At 37.9% G+C, this 22,515-nt stretch overlaps 1 protein-coding gene across 2 annotated transcripts; it reads left to right on the top strand.

The window, feature by feature from the left end:
- The first annotated feature begins 240 nt into the window (after window positions 1-240).
- On the top strand, window positions 241-9,665 carry LOC139143883 (uncharacterized). 2 transcript variants are annotated; one of them, XM_070714471.1, is made up of 5 exons: window positions 241-297; window positions 3,525-3,614; window positions 4,179-4,292; window positions 7,434-7,578; window positions 7,888-9,665. In XM_070714471.1, the coding sequence occupies exons 2-5, from the start codon at window positions 3,552-3,554 to the stop codon at window positions 8,202-8,204; spliced, it is 639 nt and encodes a 212-aa protein (XP_070570572.1). In that variant the 5' UTR covers window positions 241-297; window positions 3,525-3,551; the 3' UTR covers window positions 8,205-9,665. The 2 variants fall into 2 exon arrangements, with proteins under 2 accessions (XP_070570572.1, XP_070570574.1); XM_070714473.1 differs by having other exon boundaries at window positions 272-292.
- Window positions 9,666-22,515: the final 12,850 nt, after the last annotated feature.

Raw genomic sequence — 22,515 nt, 5'->3', positions numbered from 1 at the left:
AACTTACTAAAAATGGATTTTATTTTATGTATTTCATTTTTTTTATTGGGCACTCTAGTTTCTCAATACTTTTTTATTCTTAATCGACGGGAAACACATTGTATTATTTCAAATTAGACACAATTACTGTAAATCAAAGAATAAATGGGATTAATATTAAACATGTCAAAAATAAACATTTAGAGAAGCAAATTTTACATAAATAGGACTAAACCATACCAGAAAACTTCATACACCGGACAACGTTACAACCTGTCAGCACTTGGACAAGTTGGACGAAGAGCATACTTGTGTACGTAAGTGAACTAAAATGTGTAACGGCTTCGTTTTTGAAATATTGTTCTTTCGTATTTTGTTGTTAGATATGCGAATCGTTAGTTCTATCAAGGACACATACTCGTTTTTGCTTTTTTCTTCCTTATCTATTGTTTGTCAAGGTTGCGTTGAGTTAAAACTGGCAATTTCTGTCTATTTTAACTTTTTGCGAATATTAGTTTCAATTTGTCCATATTTGACCAAATAAGGCAAACGCGTACTGATGAAAAGTGATCGTTCGTCAAAACTTTGGTTTTTACAAATGTTGGGCGCGATACATGTATTTTTTGTTTTCATTTTGGAATAAATTCACTGTCATTTCCATAGCCAATACAGTCGTAAGTCATGATTGGCAGGCATCATGCAAAACTGTCAACGTCAGCAAAATGAAAAAAAATCTCAGATTGTTCAACCGGCAAACGTTCAATTAGCGGTCAAAAGTTTGGCAAATTTTAAAAAATACAACTTTTGATGAATTAGAAATACACTAAACTTGGAATATCCGCTTTGCATTATGCAAAGAGTCAATGATGGCCCAAAGTTTCGGAATCGGACCATGGAATCGGACCTCGGAATCCACGACCTGATTCCTCTACTGGTTGTACTACTGGTGTTGGTGTGGGGTTGGGTGGGAGGTGTAACAGGATTATGAAGTAGGAGTGGTCTAAATACATCAGACATCAAAATCAGTTTTTGTAAACTCATAAAATTTATTCTCACTTCTCGGAAGAGGAAAACTGCGCAAAAGCGATGTTTTGAGTAAGGTTTTTAGAGATGTATGTAGGTGCTTGACTGCGAGGTTAAAATGATCTTTCCCAAAAGTTGTCTCCTCAATATTAGCTGTAAAGTACAGAATCTGTATTTTTATGTATAATGGCATCGCATTCAAGTGATTTCTCGGCGCGAGGTCACGTAGTGTCTTCGAATAATCCGTTTAGTTCGGCACTATGTTTTCCGCGCAAATTTTAGCTCGTGATCCAAGCGGAGTGACTTCAACAAAGGCGGATGTAAGTGTTTGCAATTCATTTTGGCTATAACAGCTTAACAAACATGCAATATGAAGATAATCTGACCTCAGCAAGTTTTTCTCTGTACAGTGATATAGGCTTGTCCCCGATCTCATGCACGGTAGATATTCCCTTAACTAAAGTGCCGAAATCAATGCCATCATTAACACTGAATTCCAGACTTTTCACCAACTTCACTTTTGATCATTATTGATCAGTCTTTTCTTAAACTCTGGCGCAAAAAGAGAGAATTAAACGGAGAAAACAATCAGCCTTCTCTTGAAGTATAGTTGGCCAAGCTGAGTTTAGTTCCAGGTCGGCGAACCCCCAAGCAATCGTTAAATTAAGGTAGCGGCAAGAGCTCGACGATTATATTAAATAGTTGACAGAGTCTATTGAGACTTACTAATTATCTGGATTTTCTGGTTTTCCTTTTTGTCAGACCGGCATTTTTGACGCGGGAGAGACAGATTTATCAATTTATGTTATCGGTAATTTTCTCAGTTTGTATCTTCGAACTTTTGAGAGTGGATCAATGAACGTAGTTTTGCTCTGCATGGGTTGGATCGTATCAAATTTTCAATTAGGATTTGAAAAGGGACACAAAAACGACACGTTTTTTGTCTTTAACATAGCTGAAATAATTGACAGTTCCATTTTGTACACAATGGCGTTATCTATTTCACTTTTTTCACTCTGCCAAGCGTTGTGGGTAACATAATGGTACGAGGTAAAATTTCATGTCAGCTTTTCAAAAAGTTATGGTATGCATGGTTTTCTTGTGGCGCATATTACAAATACGACTTTGAAAAAAGGTCTATGTTTTGTGAAACACGTACGCTTGCTCGAACGTTAGCAATCCTATTTGTGTCGGGGCCATATCCTATTCAAAACACATGATAGCACATGTGTGAGACTCTGTTTCGTCTGCACCCATTTTTGATCAACATTTTCATATAAAGGATTAGCGTACAGCTTTACTCTACGGACAAGTACTGTAACTCCCCATAGTACTATACTTTTAAACAATTGCTAAGTCGATAAAAATATATGAAACTTTGAAATCATGGTCCGCTACCTCCGCTACCCTTCGCTACCAAAAAATCCCATTCGCATAAAATAATCGTATCCCGTATCGTGCAGTAATTGATAGAATCGTCATGAAAGAAGGATAGGGCTACAAGTTTCAACATCTTCAAACTAAGAATACGATGTTAACGGTTTGTCTAAAGTACATATATCATTACGCGTAAGAAAATCTCGTGCAACACTTATGAAAATGGAACCGAAAATGACAGCTCTTTGATTTGCCGCCGTGCGCCGTTACATTCAGATCATCTTCATTCTCAATGAGAAAATTTATCTCGCGTTCTCCCCGTTTTTTCTATTTTGATTCAAAGATTTTAATTTTAATTAGTGTTTAGCACGGCTGACGAAGTCAGTGGTACTATAGGTATCGTGTGTGTCTGTAGAGTAGGATAGACAGATGGATTGATGGAGGGATGGGGAGAGAAGATAGATGTGTCCGTAAACCATGTAAGCAAGTGTGTAACTGAGACTCGTATGTTTTCTCAGCGAAGTATTAGCGATTGGCCAAAAAAAATACGTGAGTGTCGTCATGGTTTAATCAAGGCAAAGTAAGGATACTAGCAAAGTTGATTTTGAATTAGGTTTCGTGACTTTGTTATATGGCAGGAAAGCAGACGTTGTCTCTCCTAGGGTTGCTAGAATGTATGCTTGGCAAATTAATGCAATATATGCAATAGGAAACTTATATATCTTAAACAATTAGGTGAATCTTTATACCGTCCATCAATATAAAAATGAAAGACCATTAACCTCTCCGACACTGACTCGTCTCTACTGACCTCTGACCTAATATCAACATCATCAATGTTTAAAATAACACTGTAACCGTATTTATATGAAAGATATATGAAATAAAAATGATTTCATATTTCCGATGTTGTAAGCCGCTTTAAGAGGAAACACTTAAGTATTACACGTGAGAAGTTGATTCTCTGTGCTGAGGAGGGAGCGGCTATCGATATTGTAACTGAGCGCCGAATCGCCAGTCTCTAACAAATTAACCACTACAAACCAACGCGACTCTTGTCCTAATATAGATCAGTACGTAGACGAGATTACTGATATTTTCCACATGCTGCGCTCAATTAACAAAGCATTCCTTTGCATTTGCAGATTTAAAAAGGATCCAAAACGACAACTATGAAGGTCGCATTATTCGCCTTTTTTCTAGTCCTTTGCAAGGTCGGGGTTGACGCAAAGAGAGTAAGTCTAAATATCCTCATTTAAACATAAAAAAGTCCCTTTTTTGATGAGAAAGTTTTATCTCATCATGCACGTGCCTATATGGTAATTTGCCCTTTTTACTAGTACGAAATTGATTAATGAACTCATAAGGGCCGTCGTAGATATAATACGTTTATTATGTTAATCGGACAAAATTTATCTTCAGATTACAAACAACTTCATGATCTCTTAATTACCTTTCATAATTAAAATGATTGCAAAAGATAGGAAACAATTGAAAAACATCTCTAAGCAAATATACCGAAAGTCTGTAATATTGTAATGTGTGTCTGGTTATTGGTGTAAATGATCGATGTTATGCCAGTGAGATAAAAACCTTTTTTTTTTTGGAAATTATAATTTTGTGTTTCAGATAAACATGGTATATCTCAGAAACCTTTTCACTTGTAAATGTATATCTATATTTTGGTTGTATAATAGAGCCGATGAAAAGGTGATCGTTGGTGAATCCAACTAACTTGTTATCTGCACTCTAATGTACACTTGTCTGTATTTAAATCGGTATGTTTGTTCACCCGACAGCAATGTACCCAAGACGATTTGGAAGGATGCGAACGGATGTTGACCGAGTACACTAGAAACCCGGACAACTGGTCTGAAGAGCACAAGCCAATCCTCTACTGCGAATTTGTTCAGGTAACATTCTGTCTGTTCCAGTATTATGACCCCACTATTGCTGTTTTCCCTGAATAAATGATTTAATTCAAAAATTAATAGAATAACATTGAATGATAAGGTCGTAAAGCAGGCTGGTAAAAATGGCCAAACTGTGGAAAATGGTTGGGTGGTTTCATACATCCATGTTCAGCAATGGCTGAATACGCGGAAAGATCTAGAAACTTTTTATTTCGCAATTTCCGCTTCGTTCACTGTGATTTCTTGGTCTCCAAGAGTGACCTATTTTTACTTTTAAATTCATTCTTAAAGATAGTACTGTAGTTCACATACTTTTTGCTTTTGAAATGAAATTATTTGAAGAAAGGCTTTTATCGTATCTGAGATATGCTGGCAGCAAGGTATTGATGTAACAACTTTGGAGGAGAGGGCTTTCCTCGTGGCCTTCAGAATTCTCAATAAAAAGTCCACTTATTGCTATGTCTTAAGGTAGCGACTCAGTTTCATTGTCACTTATTTTCAATCCTCATTTTCACAAAGAAGACGTGGTCACACACCCGATATGTGGTACTTTTTATCTGCTCGGTCACCGACGAGTTCAGAAAATTTGTTAGTTTTTCAAAAACAGTGCGCATACGGCTGTTTTACTAAAAAACACGTGTTTTTTAGTTTTTTTACTCAAAAAGTGTAAGTACAAATCTCCAATCGGCCTTGGTGATCTGTTTACGGCAATCGATGGCTGGGTATACCGGGCAAAAAACCGTGTCCCTGATTTTTGAAATTCGCTTTTGTTTTCGCACAATGCGCCTTCAAAGTGTCAACTTGACGTTTTTTGCATAAATTATCGGCCTTTGTTCACGTTTGTCAGGATATCTTCACTTCCAGGCCCTTTATCGGAAATCTGAGACACGGTCTTTCAGATATATTCATTCACTGTCCACAGGTGAAAAATCAGGCAAGTCTGTCTAGGCGTCGCCGACTTATACTTATTTGAATAATGTACGCACTGCCAAAAACGGAACTGAGAAAATCGACGATTTGTGTAAACGACCTATGCGTCACACATTGTGACCAAGAAGTCCGACTCGCGCACTATTTTCTGCGAATTTTCTTATACCAGGAATAAGTTGAAGTATTTAGAGTCAGTTTTGGGAATTTTGAATATGTTTAGGATTGCAGATCGTGTGAAAATAGAAAGAAATTATACACTGAACTGGCAAATGCTTAGTGCCAGCAGTGGGTGGTATTTACACAACAAACACAGAGGGCTACTTAGCGATTTAATCCATTTTGGAACGTTTAACTAGCATATTAACTGTATACTGTTAACTCAACGGTTACAATCTGGTTACCAGTGTTCACAGTCAAGACGAAGACGTCGAAACTTGTGTAAAAAAGTTTATCAGATCGAGACCTGTGTGCTGTCGTCGCGCGATCGCGTCGGGCATTCACTTGTTCTTGACTCAAGTTGTCTACTTCCTGTCTCGCGATCGGCAATTTATGCATGTTCTTTGTGAAAAGTGATTGTCAAGTTCATGTTAGCGCCGACACTGTGCGAACGGGACGTCACTTGCTAGTTTTCCTACCTCAAGATGAAACGAACACATGTAACTCTTGACAACATAAAATGTCTGTCGTATTTTCTTAGCTTTTGCACCGCACTGCAAACTTGTCGCCCTTCGTTACGACGGGAGAGATTGACTCGTGTTATTTTTTCAAACTTTATTTATATGTGTTCTTGTACCGATTTTATCAAACTAATAATAATCACGCCGTAGCGTAAACAGTGCAGGCTGTCATCGACAGCGTGTTCCGAGAGACAGAGTATCGACTAGTCTACAGTGGAGTCACTCGACTTGCGCAATACCAGAGCACACATAATTATTTCGGAGATTTTTACTTTTAGTCAAACTTTCGATGACTGACCTCATATAGCAAAAATTGCTAGTTTCGGCACTTCTAGAAGTTGAGCCGGGTTTGTTTTACGTTCAGTGTTGAGGTTCAGCTAGCAGCTGTGGAGTCTGCGGGTAATTGATAAGTTTAGACAACACGCACACAATAATCATTTGTGAACCCTCGCAATTCACGTTTGACGTAATTTAATTTTTGGGTTATATTTAAAGAAAGAAAAGGCATGAAATAAAAAAAAATATTTGCATTTCGTTCCGAAAAATTAGCAGATCGGTGAACTTGCTCTTGTGAATCTACATTATGAGTGTATGAACTCCTGCACTGGCTTGGGAAACTCCTTGACATAAATGTCACTTGTTGTCGGGTACGGTGTTGTTCAAGGTTTCTCAGCAGACACGAAAAGACTGCACGATAGAAAACTCGAGTTTAAAAATATAATTAAAAGAACACGATACTAACACCAAGCATGTACAGCAAGAGTGATAAAATTATCGCAACTAACAGAAGTTTCATCTCGCTCAGGCTAATTTTTGGACTCGGTATGCATCAGCATAGCCTAATATGTTCGAAAAGCAGCGTGTCAAATACTTTCATAGTTGTCTCCGTTATCGTCTGCGTCCTCGGCCAAATCTGACTCTTCACTGCATTCTTGATCGTTATTGCAGGGAGTATGAGCCAAAGTCGGACTGTTTTACATTTAAATCGACCTTTGCGCACTTTGCCGTCTTTTTCAGGTCCGCTTTTGTGGACCTCGCTTGCTTTTTCGACGGAATGGAGCGCGAGCACCGGCTTTGGTCTGCTCGACGTGTTTGCCGTATACCGATGCATGCGGAGTTCAAAACGCTGAGCATAACGTTGAAGCTAGCGCATGCGCACTATACCGCAAAGCCTATACATAATCTCTGCGTGTTTATCAAAGATATCGTGGTCGGTAATCCGCGACCGTTAAGACAAAAGGGAAATAATGGCACACGGTGTAGCTGATAGTTTGCCATTTTAGTAATATTTCAGGAATTTCCCGGTACGATGTGACCCAACACCTTTCCCAAAAAGAAAGACCACGTGTCAGTGGTTCGAAATTTGAAATAAAAAAAAATTGCTAAAATTGACCTTTGAACCTGAGTCACATCGTTAATATTCAATAAGTATTTGAAAATAATTGTAAAATGTGGCACTGACAGTGTAATGAGCTGAAAACGTTACACCTAAGCAAGCTACTGATGAAGTCGATAAAACACTTGATATTTTCAGAGGCGTGTTGATTGCTTGGAAAACCTTGACTGTGACCATACAACAGATATAGAAGAGATGGATTTAACTGTCATTGAGTGGTTGGGTATGATCGAACCAGGAATTACGACAATGAGAGCCTTAGGGCTTTGTGATGCCACGGAAAGTGAGTACTCACTCCTCAAACCAAAAATAATGTTTTTGATCATCCTTTTACGAGTCAAACACCGAAAAGACAATCGGCAATTGAAGCAGCAGTGACTAGCTTTAATTTTATTTTACAAAGTTAAAATAACATTGATTCTGCCGTAACTTGAGATATAACTACATTTGTTGATGTTTTTTGAATATTGAGTTGTTTTGTTGTTGTTTTTTTGTTTTGCACCGGAAAAGCATAAAGTGAACTGCTTTAGCTTTTTTTCGAAAGAATGACACGCTGACTCTAACCATTACATTTTATTTCCAACTCTTCTAGGTACCATAGAAGTCGATTACGACGACCCATGCGACGAATTCTACATTCAGAAAAACTGCTCTGAGTATCTGTCCGATTATCTGAAAAGTCGTTATGCATTGACATGTTCTGCCATGCTCAAAGCAAGTCCTTGTTTCATAACTGGGAGAGCGAAATGTGGCATACCGCAGAACCAGCCGGAAGGGTTTGTCAGCCCATATGAAGCACTCGCCGAAAATGGCCACTGCGTGCTCTTTTACGATTCCTCAGATCCGGTCTTCCAAAGACAAGAGGATTACAGAACCGAGCACGGTCTGGGTTATTTTGCGTATTTCTAATGCAGCCATATGATTTTGTGTAGCTTGTGCGGTTTACAACCTAAGATAAAGGCTTTCTAGTTGTAAACAATATATATAGTTACCAATTATAAGTCAAGTGATGATCAATGGAAATTTGTTGAAACGTTTACTTCGTTCATGCTGTCTTTACTTTCACGATAATTTTGTTAATGTTATGCCATAGTGCTTTCCAGTAGTATACGGCAAAATGAGTTATCATATACCCATGCCCATATTGCTACATCCTAGTGACGTTCACCGTAAAATATCAGCCGTGATATTTCACGGTAAACGTCGAGATATGCACGATGAACGTCATCAGTTTAAGAGTTTTCCCGAACTACATTAGCAGTTTGTTGGTAAACAACGTAAACAACAAAATGGCTGCCGCTCCCCGCCTGCGAAGCGATGTCGCCGACGTAAAAACTTGAAGGGCTTCGAGGAACACGGGTATTTCTGGTTGCAAAATACGGAAATATCACGTTGAGTCTTGAAATGTTTTCCCATGGCATTTTTTTGGTCAAGTTCTAGCAAAACATTCTACCGTTCGCACGGCGCCGGCACTGTGCACGGTCTCCACCGAACAGGTAGTGAGCGCGTGGCGTGACAGCGATGTCGCGCGCGCAACGACTGTTGACTTCCTCTCCGCGCGAGCTCCGTGCCGTACGACGATCGAAATCAGGATAGATTTAAAACTGAGCAGTTTTTGATCGGTTACAGTTGTAATAGCATATTGCATCTTAAAATGTTCCTTCTGTATGACGATTATCCCGGTGTATTTCTTCTTGGGTTTCATTGAGATATGGACGACTTGCAGCGATGTCGCGCGTGATGTTGACATCTTCGTCGTATACTTTATGAATGAAGCCTGTTCACATAAACATTCTGATATTTATGCGCAAGGCGTAATAAAGTAAAGCCTCACAATTTAAGGTTTTTCGTTCTATTAGTAAAACTTCCCTAAAATTATGGGCGTGGGTATATGATAAATCTGTTATTACCCAATATCGCCTGTTCCTTGTGTCGTATTAGCATTCGTGTCATTTGTGCTGCGTCAGACACTCGAGTTCGTCTCGTGTCTGACGCAGCACAAATGACACTCATGCTGATACGACACAGGAACAGGCGATATTGGGTAATAACCTCTAATTAGCACACGTCTTACGGCGTTAAAAGTGTACATGCAACTTGATAGGCTAGAGTTAATGATTGAGATGTAATGCTTATATTTCAGACTAGGTTTGGAAATATGAAGTGATTGTTTTTCCGATGCATGCGTTTTATTCACACAGGTTTGTTTTCATCAAGTTAGCGTATCAATTATGTGTAGACGACGAGGCCCATCCATTCGCTCGTGAAATATTGTAGTAAAGTAGCATCTACTGTCGTTCACTTCTTTTCCTCACTAATTATCATCGTACAATAAATGAACCCTGTTGTTATACAGGTATAGCAAACAAATCTTTTACTGTGTACCTTTGCCTACATTTTGCCCACTTGTCGATGCCCAAATGTTTCATATATTGATCTTTTGGAAACCTCCCTTTTTTTCAAACTAGCTTTTAGAACAAAGTACACTAACTGGAATATTTCAAGCTAGTCAAGTAATTTGATCGATTAACCATATTTGTAGTTCCTCTCCTTTACGTAAACCGATCACATTCTTTCATTCTTTCGTATGACAAAGATTTGGATTCATTGTCAGCCATGAAAATACTGCTGGCATCGCCTATCAACGTTTATGATTTAGAAGTTGTATGTGATAGAGTAAAGTTGAAGAAGATCAATATTAATCTGTATCTGTGACTGTATTGAGATTCTATATCCCTCTCTAAGAAATCAGCCACCACGTAATAAGTTAATAGCCTAAACATAAGTCTCACGTTGTTATAATTTCATAACGACATTTTCCATGGAGATTCTTGATGACTAGTACTCTTGTTGATGCAAATGAGATTTAATCCGTGATAGCTAAGTTTGAATGTCAATATCAGTGTCACTTTGCGTATAGCGTGCGCAAGTGCAGTGTGCTCTGGTGCTCTGGTCGTAACCGTCCTGACCGTTATGCTTATTTCTAAAATCATACGCTTATATTTAATGTAGGAAACAGAAATATTAGTACATTTCAATATTCAATAGATTTTAACGTATAAGAAAACTCAACAAAAAATCTATTTTCAAATTCGCGTATTGAAATCTCGTTACTGTAGACACGTTGGCTGCGATTTGTCACGGATTCATACGACATTCAGTCACCTAGCAGAAAAGCAACAGACAGTATTCGAACCGCTCGGCCAAATCCCCTCTCAAAAAAGAGTGGTTAAATAACCGAGCTTAAAGTTGTTACAGTTTTTCTGACTTTGAGCTCTCCAAACATTGTAGAAGAAGTATTCTGTGCAGAAAGATTCGTTTTCAAAGCTTTTTGTAAGGTGTTTTAGTCTACCACTAAGGCACAAATTCAAGTCAGATTTGAACATGCATTATTGACATCGGAGATTCTATCGGGAAGTCAATACAGCAAGCTAAAACCGGTAATGCGGAGAATACACACAGAAAGAGCTTATCTTGAGATAAGAAATTGAAGTTTGTTTTCTAATTTTTAATGCAGTCACTGTTGTTGTCTTCCGCGGCATGATTCATCACAGACAGTAGAGTCTCCCCTCTACTGCCTATGGTTCCATGACAATGACAACGATGAATACTTGGTCTTCTGAAACAGTTGGTCATAGTTTGTCAAAACTATGATAACTATCACAAATTGTCTGAGGTCAAAATATATAAAAACCTGCGTCATGCTGTATTATGAATTTTTTATCGATTTGTCTCGCGGTGACATATTTTCAACTGCCTATAAATTTAGCGTAAGAAAGAGTCAACAGCATACACGTAGTTTCATGCAGTTTCCCCCTATACTACTTTTACGACATTTGAAGACTAGCTAATTCCTAAATTAATGAAGTGATATCAGCAGGAGTTCCGATAAGTTTTCGATCTAAGGATTTAGGTCTCGGTGGTGTTGTGCAAATATGCCTGTTGTTGTGATGTCTAAAGTTGCTTGCCTTGATTAAGAAGGATGCGCTGGAGCCCTAGTCGCTGTTTTAGAAGTTACCGACCATGATCTTGGTCGAACTGTGCTGGTTTTCTGCTACTAACGACCACTACACTGTAAGGTTAAATGTTAAAGGATGGAACACCAATTACGTGCCTTTTCGTAACACTTTTCGAACGCCTCTGGATGTTTAGAAATTTAACACTACGTGTTGATTTATATTTAACACCAACATTCAATTTTTGAGCACACGTGCGCAGATGTCGAACATTAGGTGTTCATCAGCCTTTGGGAGATGAGCTGAGATTCTTAAGCTTGTTTCTTCTTCAATTTCTGTACAATCAGCTTCTGTAACATTCCAGTTGAATCCACCTTTTCACATTTCCAAAAAATAATGCAACAATAGGTAACATGGCGAGATACGACTTTAAATGAAAGATAAGGTGGCTCGATTAGGCTGTGGAAAAGGGGAAACTCTGATATACCGATTGAAACCATCGTATTCTCTACCCTGGGTTTATAGTTCTGCTGGTGGACAGAATTGTTCCCGAGGCTGTCTTCCGCCCAGTTAAGCGACGTATTCATTGCTTCGCTTCTATAAAGTTTGTGTGTGATGTATGACAGTGTACGTGCGAGCGTGAATGCTTCACGAACTCTACAGCGAGAAGAGAGGGCGCAGTCAGAATTGTAACAACTTTAGCTCGGTTATTGAACCAATCTTTTTGAGATTGGGGATTTGGCCGAGCGGTTTTGTCTGTGGCTTTCTCCGCTAGGTGATTGGGTACCGTAAGTTGTGAGTTCGAACCCGATTGAAACGTATACAGTGCCTCTTTTCAGTACTGTGACAAAATATTTGCGGCTTCTTGTCTTCGACTGATGAATAGTAACAGCAAAAAAACCTGATGAAAAGTAAAAAACCAACTCTCATATGCTGAAACGATACAGTGTACACTCTGCAATGTTTAACTGATGTTTTACATGAGGTTTCGCTACTAAACGACATGATTACGCATTTTTACAGTGTACAATTGCTGGAAGCAATGCCTGTTACAAGATATGCAAAGAAAAGAAACTCGGCAGAAATACTGCTGTTGCATGACATCACTTGATGTCACTTTGTGTTGGTAAAGCTCAGATGAGGGAGAGCGGCAGAAAAGGCAGCCTTGTTTGAAGGCTCGTCTGGGACAAAAGGAGATCGGCAAGAGGGATGACCTAATGATTTCAAGCATAGGTGGCGCTCTATATGAACATGTCATCGTTGAAGACACGGCCCCAACTTGTTAATGTGCACTTTGATTACAAGTTCTTGGAGAGAGTAGAGACATGTACATTAATTGGATGTGTGATTAAGAATGGGTGCTATGGTGGTGAAAACGTAAAACCAATGTGGGCTGCCACCCTTATTACATGTATTGGCTTATGTCATGTATTGGCTCTTGAAATATCAAAACTTCAACTAATCTGCAAAACACTGGTCAAGGCATGTCTAAGTAATAGCTCTTGACATGCAAGAATCAGAACCAAAGATGTGAAAAAAATGTGTCCCGTGTTCAGCATAGCAAAGACTTACTTTACTTGTGTATTAATACTGTTAATGCCTTTCATGATTGTTAAAATATTTGTATGATCAGCATCTGCAACAAATGTTATTAACCATAGTATAGTCATTCATGATACTGATTGCTTATTACCTACATTCTTTCCGTACGTACAGGTTCAATTTTACTACAGAAAACAATTGGTTTGGTTTAATTCAAACCATTGTGGGTAAAACGTAAAGCCAATCTGGTTCGCAACCCTAATTACAAAATACGATTAAGTATGTGAATTAGTAAATAATTGGCAAGGTGTTGCTATCTTTTGCATGCTATCGTGACACTGTGATGCAGTACTTTGGATCTTCACCCAACATACAAAAATTAATTTAATATGTAAACAAGATGCTTCGCAAAACCCTACTGAATGAATGTTTGTGAAAGAGATAACTGGAAATGCATGATATGATACTTGTACTGTCGGGAATAGTCAGATCTGACCGTCGTCAGTCTAATGAAGAAATGACACCGCAGCATGTCACACTCATAATCCATACCTGCCCTGTGAAGCTGAAGTGAGTATGGGGATGACGCCAATTTTACACTCGCAAGTGTTTATTTCGCCTGAAACACACAGCAAGTTGATAACAAAGTTGCACTTTACCAAAAAGGCAATTAGGGTAAACTATTTTACAGAATCGGTTTGGAGACTATGACGTGATTAAGCCTCTCCATGTTTTTTCAGTTATTAGTTATTTCGTAATATACAGAAAGAACCCTGCTGAATGAAATAGTCCCCGATTTATGGTTTATTTGAGCTTTGTGTGCTCGCAAAGTGATTCTTTTTCACCCTGGAGTGCGGCGACAAAACGTTATGGGACGCCACACTGTTTCATTGACAATCTTGTGAGACGAAAGTTGCAATTTGTGAACCACTCACAGACCAGTCGGTCGCCCAGACGTACAACGGAAACGGGCCAATCATGGCGCAAGTTTTAGAGAAGACAATCAACCCGAGGGATATGGGAGGGTTTTATTTTTAAAATATCATCCAATGATAGTTTGGATTTATTTTATAGACATCCTGAAGGAAAGTCATTCATTGATGCTAAGTCGCAACTTTGAACAAAGCGAGAGCCCGGGGATATTTGAGTACGATCACCCGGCCTCGACAACATTTACCGAGAGACCGGCGTTGGCGTTGATAGATCATAGGGCCTACCATGTAAAGTAATCTTACTACTATCTCGCATTACTTTTTTTGCGGATATTTTGTAAATCAAACATTTCCAATCGCGTAAATAATAAGCTTAGGCTCCATGCACTGAGAATAAACCAAGGGACGGACTACGTCGCATCAGAACATTTTCACGTCCTTTCGTGTGATGATCGACCTCCGCCACTCCATGCCGGTGTCAGCCCCGGCCGGACTGCATGTGTTTAATCACGGCAATTTGACAGCAATACTGGAAAAGAAATACACTACATCCCTACTCATTGTAAAACTTTATCTTTCTGACAATATTATCCAAACATCCTTTCACAAACTCCTCACTTTGCGCGATACGCACATACATACGTTTTCCCAGGCCAGGAGATACGGCGCCGGCGCGCCTTTCATCGGCTTGTAACATACATAGGAGTTCGTTGACCTCATTGTACGTCTGGGCGACCGACTGGGCGACACGCGAAATCGAAATATCTTTTAAAAATTGGAAGTTTTGAATAGTTCATGTCGTTTGAAGGTTATATTTTTAAAAGCTCATGGCTCCTATCATATTAAACACCTATTGCCTGGTCATGAGGGCTATAGCGCCCGACTATTACCCCGAGGGGCCGTGTGTTATCAGAAACACATCGCTAATCCCCGGTATAGCGATGTGTTTCTGGTAACACACGGCCACGAGGGGTAATAGACGAGCGCTATAGCCCGAATAAAGACCAGGCTATAGGTGTTTATAAACACACCACATGCTCATGTTGTATTGTTATATAGTTTTTAATGTGTTTTGATATTTTGCACTGCAACAATCCATTGTGACAAGTTTAGGCCTACTGGGCGATGTTTCCACAGCGGTTTCAGTTGTACGTGGTACCACTTTCTTTCAAAAACTATTCTAAGCATACCTAGCGAAATCCTCAGTTGCACTTTAATCTTTTCCGTCGATGAGCTGTTCAAGTTCCTACGCTGTTGGAATGTTGTAAAATGTTGGAAAATCTGTTTTAGAGAATGTGTCGTCACCTATCCCGGACGGACATCACGTTCTAGTCACCCGCCATTGTTGAAAAGTTGCAGACGCCACTACGGTCACGTGACGGGCGCTTTTCCAAATTTGGTCAGAACTATTTCCCTAGGGAAATAGCTTTTCAAAAAATGCCCTCTGACGTCACTTTTGTCGATCCGGTGGGGACTAGACGTATCTATTTTCTCGTCACGTGACGTATTCTGGCGAATCGCGACACGGAATGAGCCTGTGGCATGTTATAATCCTATGTATTGATCTAAATCTACGCCTCTTTTACGAGCGTATACCGTTTCGGTCACAGGTTCATGTTTGTCTGCACGGGCAAAACCTGGTCGGGGGTGCGACTCCGCGGCTTGTCCGGGGTGTTCGTTTGATGTCGCTAATTCACATTAAATCAAACCCATTCACAATTTTAAAGACGGGACGAGTAAACAAAGGTATGGCTGGAGTAAATTAACATGTTTCGGGACATTATTCGCGTAAAGATACTTGAAATTAGCGGTTTTAGTTTGTGCTGAATTCGTTCCGTTAGAACATAGGGTAAGCGACGGGGGTCACGTATAACGGTCGGGCGCACTTATAAACAAAAAGTCGGTCGCGAGCCCCCCACCGGAGACGGGATATTATAATTATTAATCGCAAACACGAAGATAATTTAAGCAAACAAATTAAACCAGGTGAATGTCAGAATAATCCGCAAGAAACATACCAAAATGTACCTCATTAAATGCGATTGTGTTTGTTTATATTTGCCTTTATTATAATTTCTCGCGCGGGGGCACCGTCAATTGTTAGGGTAAGCGAGAGTACACGGGATTTTGCGAGAGATTGTGAAAAATCGCATTTTTTATCAAAATTATGAATTTTTATCAACATATTTCTGTACCACTGTGTTCCTGAATGAAAAGAGAACGTGTGGCCACAAAACAGAGTCTCTTTACGATCTGTGCTTGGAGAACGGGGTGAATAAAAGATCCGGGCGTAAATAGGTCAACCTGAATTCTTTTTACTATATAGTAGTAATTAGCATTATTGACACGATTCTGCTAAGTGCCATTGCACTCTATTACAGCAATGTGATTTAAAAATCTATACCAAGTTTCATCAAACTTCCTGCAATATTTCTGGACACATCGTTCTTTTAATCAAAGTTTACAAAATAGGGGAAAACTGGCGATTGGCTGCTATGATCATGCTACATGTGTTTGCACGGTATAACAGCAATGGAAGGTCAACATCTGTACCATTTGTCATAAAATTTATGCAATATATCTAGATAGCACACAAATTGTGAATTTAATTAAATACGCAAATTAGCGATTAATTGTTATACAATTTTTTTTGCATTCTACTACAACAATGTAAGATGAAGATCTGTATCAAGTTACTTTAATTTAAGTAAATATTTCTGGACATATGACCTGAAGCATGATAATTCATTTGAAGATGCAAATTAGCAATCTATTAACAGAATAGTACCATATGTCATTCTGCGCTATTATAGCTTTGTGTGGCCAACATCTGTACAAATTTCATCAACTGCTGGCGCAGTTTATCTCTTTTCCAAAGGTCACTAATTATGCAAATGAGCACACCAAAAAAGTGCCATTGCACTCTATTAAAGCAATGTGATTTAAAAATCTATACCAAGTTTCATCAAACTTCCTGCAATATTTCTGGACACATCACTCATTTAATCAAAGTTTACATAATAGTGGAAAACTGGCGATTGGCTGCTATGATCATGCTACATGTGTTTGCACGGTATAACAGCAATGGAAGGTCAACATCTGTACCATTTGTCATAAAATTTATGCAATATATCTAGATAGCACACAAATTGTGAATTTAATTAAATACGCAAATTAGCAATTAATAGTTATACAATTTTTTTGCATTCTACTACAACAATGTAAGATGAAGATCTGTATCAAGTTACTTTAATTTAAGTAAATATTTCTGGACATATGACCCGAAGCATGATAACTCATTTGAAGATGCAAATTAACAATCTATTAACAGAATAGTACCATATGTCATTCTGCGCTATTAAAGCTTTGTGTGGCCAACATCTGTACAAATTTCATCAACTGCTGGCGCAGTTTATCTCTTTTCCAAAGGTCACAAATTATGCAAATGAGCACACCAAAAAAAATAAAAACTGTAGAAGTCTATAAAATCGTTTCATCCACAATTAGATTTGTTTCGTATTTATCTACAATCCTTTCACGTCTAAAGTCACGAACAAACAAAGCTTACAATGACATCAAACATCGACTGTATGCTGTATACACCTAATCTGGTCTTCTTTTAAGGGACATATTGACTATCAAATTAGTATCTGAAAGATGATTTCCGTATATTTAACGTTTATAGTCATGAGTCTTTTAATGATAACGTTGATATGAGCCAATCGCCCACGATGTCGACAATGACCTACAACTACCTACAAGACAAACCGGTTTATGACATTAAATATGAATGTTTTATCATCGCTAATTGGCAATAACGTTCATAGGACACTACTTACAAAGATTCGAATTTCCTCTTCCCATTTTCAAACAAACTTACCAAACTGGATTTTATTTTATATATTTCATTTTTTCTTTGGCGTCCTGGTTTCTCATACTATTAGATTCATAATCGACGGAAATAACACTGTATTATTCCACAATAGACACAATTCCTGCAAATCAATTAAAATGGGGTCAATTAATTTTAAACATGTCAAAAATAAACATTCAGTGAAGCAGATTTTACATAAATAGGGATAAGCAATACCAGAAAACTTCGTACACCGGACGACATTACAATCTGTCAACATATCATACAAGTTGGACGTAGACAATATTTGTGTACGGTAAGTGAACTAAAATGTATGAAGGCTTCTTTTTTTTTCAAATAATGTACTTTTCTGATTTGTTCCGCTTGTCTTTTCTATTTTATCTAGTAAAAGGATGGTCAAAAAGATCAAAAAGGTACTCACTTTCCGTGGCATCAAAAACACCAATAAGCTCTCATTTCTGTATGTCCTGGTCTGAAAAGATTCAACCATCCATCAATGTTTGTTTGCATGCCTTCGATGGTTATCGTATAGTCACATCGAAGGTTTCCCAAGCAATCGAAACGCATCTAAAAATTACAGGGGTTTGTCATCTTTTTCAGTAACTTGCTTAGGTGTTAAGCTTTTAAGCTTATTATACAGCCAATGTCACATTTCGCAGTTTTGAAACGCTTATTTAATATTAAGACAGAGCGATGGGCGGAATTTTTGTTTGATAAATGTGTTCTAAATACAGAAGAAAGCCCTCTTCTCAAAATTTGTTGCGTCAATACCCCCTGGGCTTTCTTATCAGCATGTCACAGATGTAAAAAAACAACGCCGTTTGCTGAGAAAAACGACATTTTTTGATATAACTTGACGTCAAAGGTACAAAATTCAAGTGTGTGTAAAGTGTGTAATATTATTTACTTCGAGAATTTCTTAAAACGGTCGCCCCAAAGGTCTTACAAAAAAGGCACAACAAGCTTACAGAGTGAATATTTATTAGGTTTTACGATCAATGCCATAGCCATCTTAAAAGTGAGAAGTACATTAAGTGAAAGGAAATGCTTAAGTTCTCAGTTAATAAATGCATCACATTTGTCGAAACTTCATCGACTTTGGTTTACCTGAAAGTGAGACACACACACCATACACAATAGATCAGCTTCACAGAAGGAACAAAAGCTAGCATCGTAAAATTGCCGCAGTGTAAACGCGTCATCCTGGCGGGTGCATTATGCAAAGACAAACGATTATTCACGAGAACTCCTCAACATTCACATGGCAACCATTTCATTTTGCCAATTCCGATGCCTAAATTTGCAATCTGTAGTCTCCGCTCTCAGAGCATATATATTCACTCTCATGAATGCTGTAGCGTTAACAAACATACTGTTGAATACCATGCGATCATAAGGCAATGACTACGATTTAAAACAAACGTAACAACAGTAGTAAATAGCTTTCAAGTTATTTGTTCTTTCCATATCAATGGGAACGTATTAATCAAGCGGAACAGTTTTCAGAGCTGTCAATTAATGGAGGTAACGTTATACAAGATATTATTTTTGTAACTTTTTGACTTCGTAGAGCAAATTATCCTCAACAAAGCAAACGTGTTTATACGCATTACTCCATCACGTCCACTTATTTTATTCACACGTTTTATTATAACTACATTTACTTTTTATCGCATGTCATTTCAACTGACAATCTATGAAGAAGTCAACGTTTAAATCATATCCAAGAAAGTCATAAAGTGTAAAGAAAATAGTTCTTTATGATACAAAGTTTACAAGTTGTCCTTCTTGCTTGACATCTGTTTACAAACTTGATATTTGAAAAAATGCAAATAACTTGGAGACAGCATATGCGTTATCTTTCTTTGTCGATCATTTTAAAACTTTGACCGAAAGAGGTATCTATTTCAGTTGACAAACATGTATGAACAGTGCTTATGATTCACCGTACTGAAGGTCACTCTTTTCATTCAAGGCTCGTCATCAGTGCAATAACGCTAGTTATACAGTCATCACATGTAGGGTAGGCTCCCAGTATGGTCATTTTTGCGCTATTTATGGCAGTTTTGCACTCATTACTTTATGCAAATTGTCGGAAACTTCAAAAAAAATTATATCTGTTTCCTCGAAATGGAGCCAATGATTTGCAGTTTGGATTTAGCATTTGGTAAAATTGCTCATTAGAAATATAAAATAGCATTTTTAATATAGTCACCAGGACCTTATGCATATGCTTAACCCCTGCCGATTGATACAGAGAACCAAAGGCCAATTCTTTTTTAGAGTCCGCCTTCTTGCCTGCTGACTTCTAGCCCACGTTTTAACTAGATTGTTTATTATGCTTACGGCAAAGTATGATTTAGTGCCAATTGTTAGGTATGTTATCAACCCATCTTCCTAAAGTGACATATAGAATAAACAGCACTTTGTTTGTCATCCATCCCATCACTAGAAATGGTCTAATTTGCAAGTCTAGTGTTGTTAAAGTAGTTTGAAAATTAAGTACTATGCTCAGTAAAAACATAACCATGAGAAAAATTTGTAAAGTTTCGGAGTTACCAATTTACTGTCCTGACAAATGGAAAATTAAAGGCACTGTTCGCGATCCCTGGGATTGCCTTTGTTCTAGTATGAAAGAGGATTATGAAGGTGTGATAGCCTTTTGTTTTCCATTGAAAATGCAACCTGGTGGGTAAATTTTCTGATGAGACAATCTGGTAACAACATAGGCCTTTAAGGACCTGATGAAACCGATTCTGCAATATGCATACGATCTCCTAGACTGATATTTCGGCCATACAAACATTCCTTCCGTATGGACAACACGTAGATGGTTTACGTGACACATTTATCGAGTTCATATGAGGACAACATCAATAGAGTTATTACATTCTCAATAAATCAATTATTTGACATGTTTAAACGAGTTTTTAGATTTTAAATGAAACACTTAAAAATCCTTTTAGTTGACTCATAAAGTATTGAAAATTGAATAAGTTAATAATTTGATTATATTTCATGGGCGCATCAGTGCAACTTTTGTAAAGCTGTTAGTGTCGTGTACGGCGCGCAAAATGCCTAAAAATATTTATCATTACAGAGTAAAAATAAACTGTCAGATTTGCTTTCTAAATATATTCTTAGTAAACGTGTATGACTAATACAGAAAAAAGTTCTTACGTCCATGTCATCGCATTTTATTAACATACCATAGGGGGTCGTACGAATGGCCGTCCCCCGGGGTAGGGGCAGGGCTAGGGGTGTCTTGGGCTCAGCGTAGGTTTCTTTTTGCTATGGTTCATTTTATTTTAATACGTTTAACTATGATATGTATTGCAATAAAGATTTATTAGAACATAGGGTAAGCGACGGGGGTCACGTATAACGGTCGGGCGCACTTATAAACAAAAAGTCGGTCGCGAGCCCCCCACCGGAGACAGGATATTATAATTATTAATCGCAAACACGAAGATAATTTAAGCAAACAAATTAAACCAGGTGAATGTCAGAATAATCCGCAAGAAACATACCAAAATGTACCTCATTAAATATGATTGTGTTTGTTTATATTTGCCTTTATTATAATTTCTCGCGCGGGGGCACCGTCAATTGTCAGGGTAAGCGAGAGTACACGGGATTTTGCGAGAGATTTTGAAAAATCGCATTTTTTATCAAAATTATGAATTTTTATCAACATATTTCTGTACCACTGTGTTCCGTGTGGCCACAAAACAGAGTCTCTTTACGATCTGTGCTTGGAGAACGGGGTGAATAAAAGCCGGGCGTAAATAGGTCAACCTGAATTCTTTTTACTATATAGTAGTAATTAGCATTATTGACACGATTCTGCTAAGTGCCATTGCACTCTATTACAGCAATGTGATTTAAAAATCTATACCAAGTTTCATCAAACTTCCTGCAATATTTCTGGACACATCGTTCTTTTAATCAAAGTTTACATAATAGGGGAAAACTGGCGATTGGCTGCTATGATCATATGTGTTTGCACGGTATAACAGCAATGGAAGGTCAACATCTGTACCATTTGTCATAAAATTTATGCAATATATCTAGATAGCACACAAATTGTGAATTTAATTAAATACGCAAATTAGCAATTAATAGTTATACAATTTTTTTGCATTCTACTACAACAATGTAAGATGAAGATCTGTATCAAGTTACTTTAATTTAAGTAAATATTTCTGGACATATGACCCGAAGCATGATAACTCATTTGAAGATGCAAATTAACAATCTATTAACAGAATAGTACCATATGTCATTCTGCGCTATTAAAGCTTTGTGTTGCCAACATCTGTACAAATTTCATCAACTGCTGGCGCAGTTTCTCTCTGTTCCAAAGGTCACAAATTATGCAAATGAGCACACCAAAAAAGATAAAAACTGTAGAAGTCTATAAAATCGTTTCATCCACAATTAAGATTTGTTTCGTATTTATCTACAATCCTTTCACGTCTAAAGTCACGAACAAACAAAGCTTACAATGACATCAAACATCGACTGTATGCTGTATAGATTACACCTAATCTGGTCTTCTTTTAAGGGACATATTGCCTATCAAATTAGTATCTGAAAGATGATTTCTGTATATTTAACGTTTATAGTCATGAGTCTTTTAATGATAACGTTGATATGAGCCAATCGCCCACGATGTCGACAATGACCTACAACTACCTACAAGACAAACCCGGTTTATGACATTAAATATGAATGTTTTATCATCGCTAATTGGCAATAACGTTCATAGGACACTACTTACAAAGATTCGAATTTCCTCTTCCCATTTTCAAACAAACTTACCAAACTGGATTTTATTTTATATATTTCATTTTTTCTTTGGCGTCCTGGTTTCTCATACTATTAGATTCATAATCGACGGAAATAACACTGTA

Source organism: Ptychodera flava, chromosome 11, assembly GCF_041260155.1.
Source record: "Ptychodera flava strain L36383 chromosome 11, AS_Pfla_20210202, whole genome shotgun sequence".
Taxonomy (NCBI): domain Eukaryota; kingdom Metazoa; phylum Hemichordata; class Enteropneusta; family Ptychoderidae; genus Ptychodera; species Ptychodera flava.
The sequence above is the reverse complement of the archived record's forward strand: the minus strand, read 5'-3'. Positions and strand labels throughout refer to the sequence as shown.

Excerpts from the sequence above, each read along its gene's own strand:
- LOC139143883 (XM_070714471.1), top strand. The coding sequence starts at position 3,552 with ATGAAGGTCGCATTATTCGCCTTTTTTCTAGTCCTTTGCAAGGTCGGG. Across the intron at positions 4,293-7,433 it reads TCTACTGCGAATTTGTTCAG|AGGCGTGTTGATTGCTTGGA; the intron begins GTAACATTCTGT and ends TGATATTTTCAG. Across the intron at positions 7,579-7,887 it reads GCTTTGTGATGCCACGGAAA|GTACCATAGAAGTCGATTAC; the intron begins GTGAGTACTCAC and ends CAACTCTTCTAG.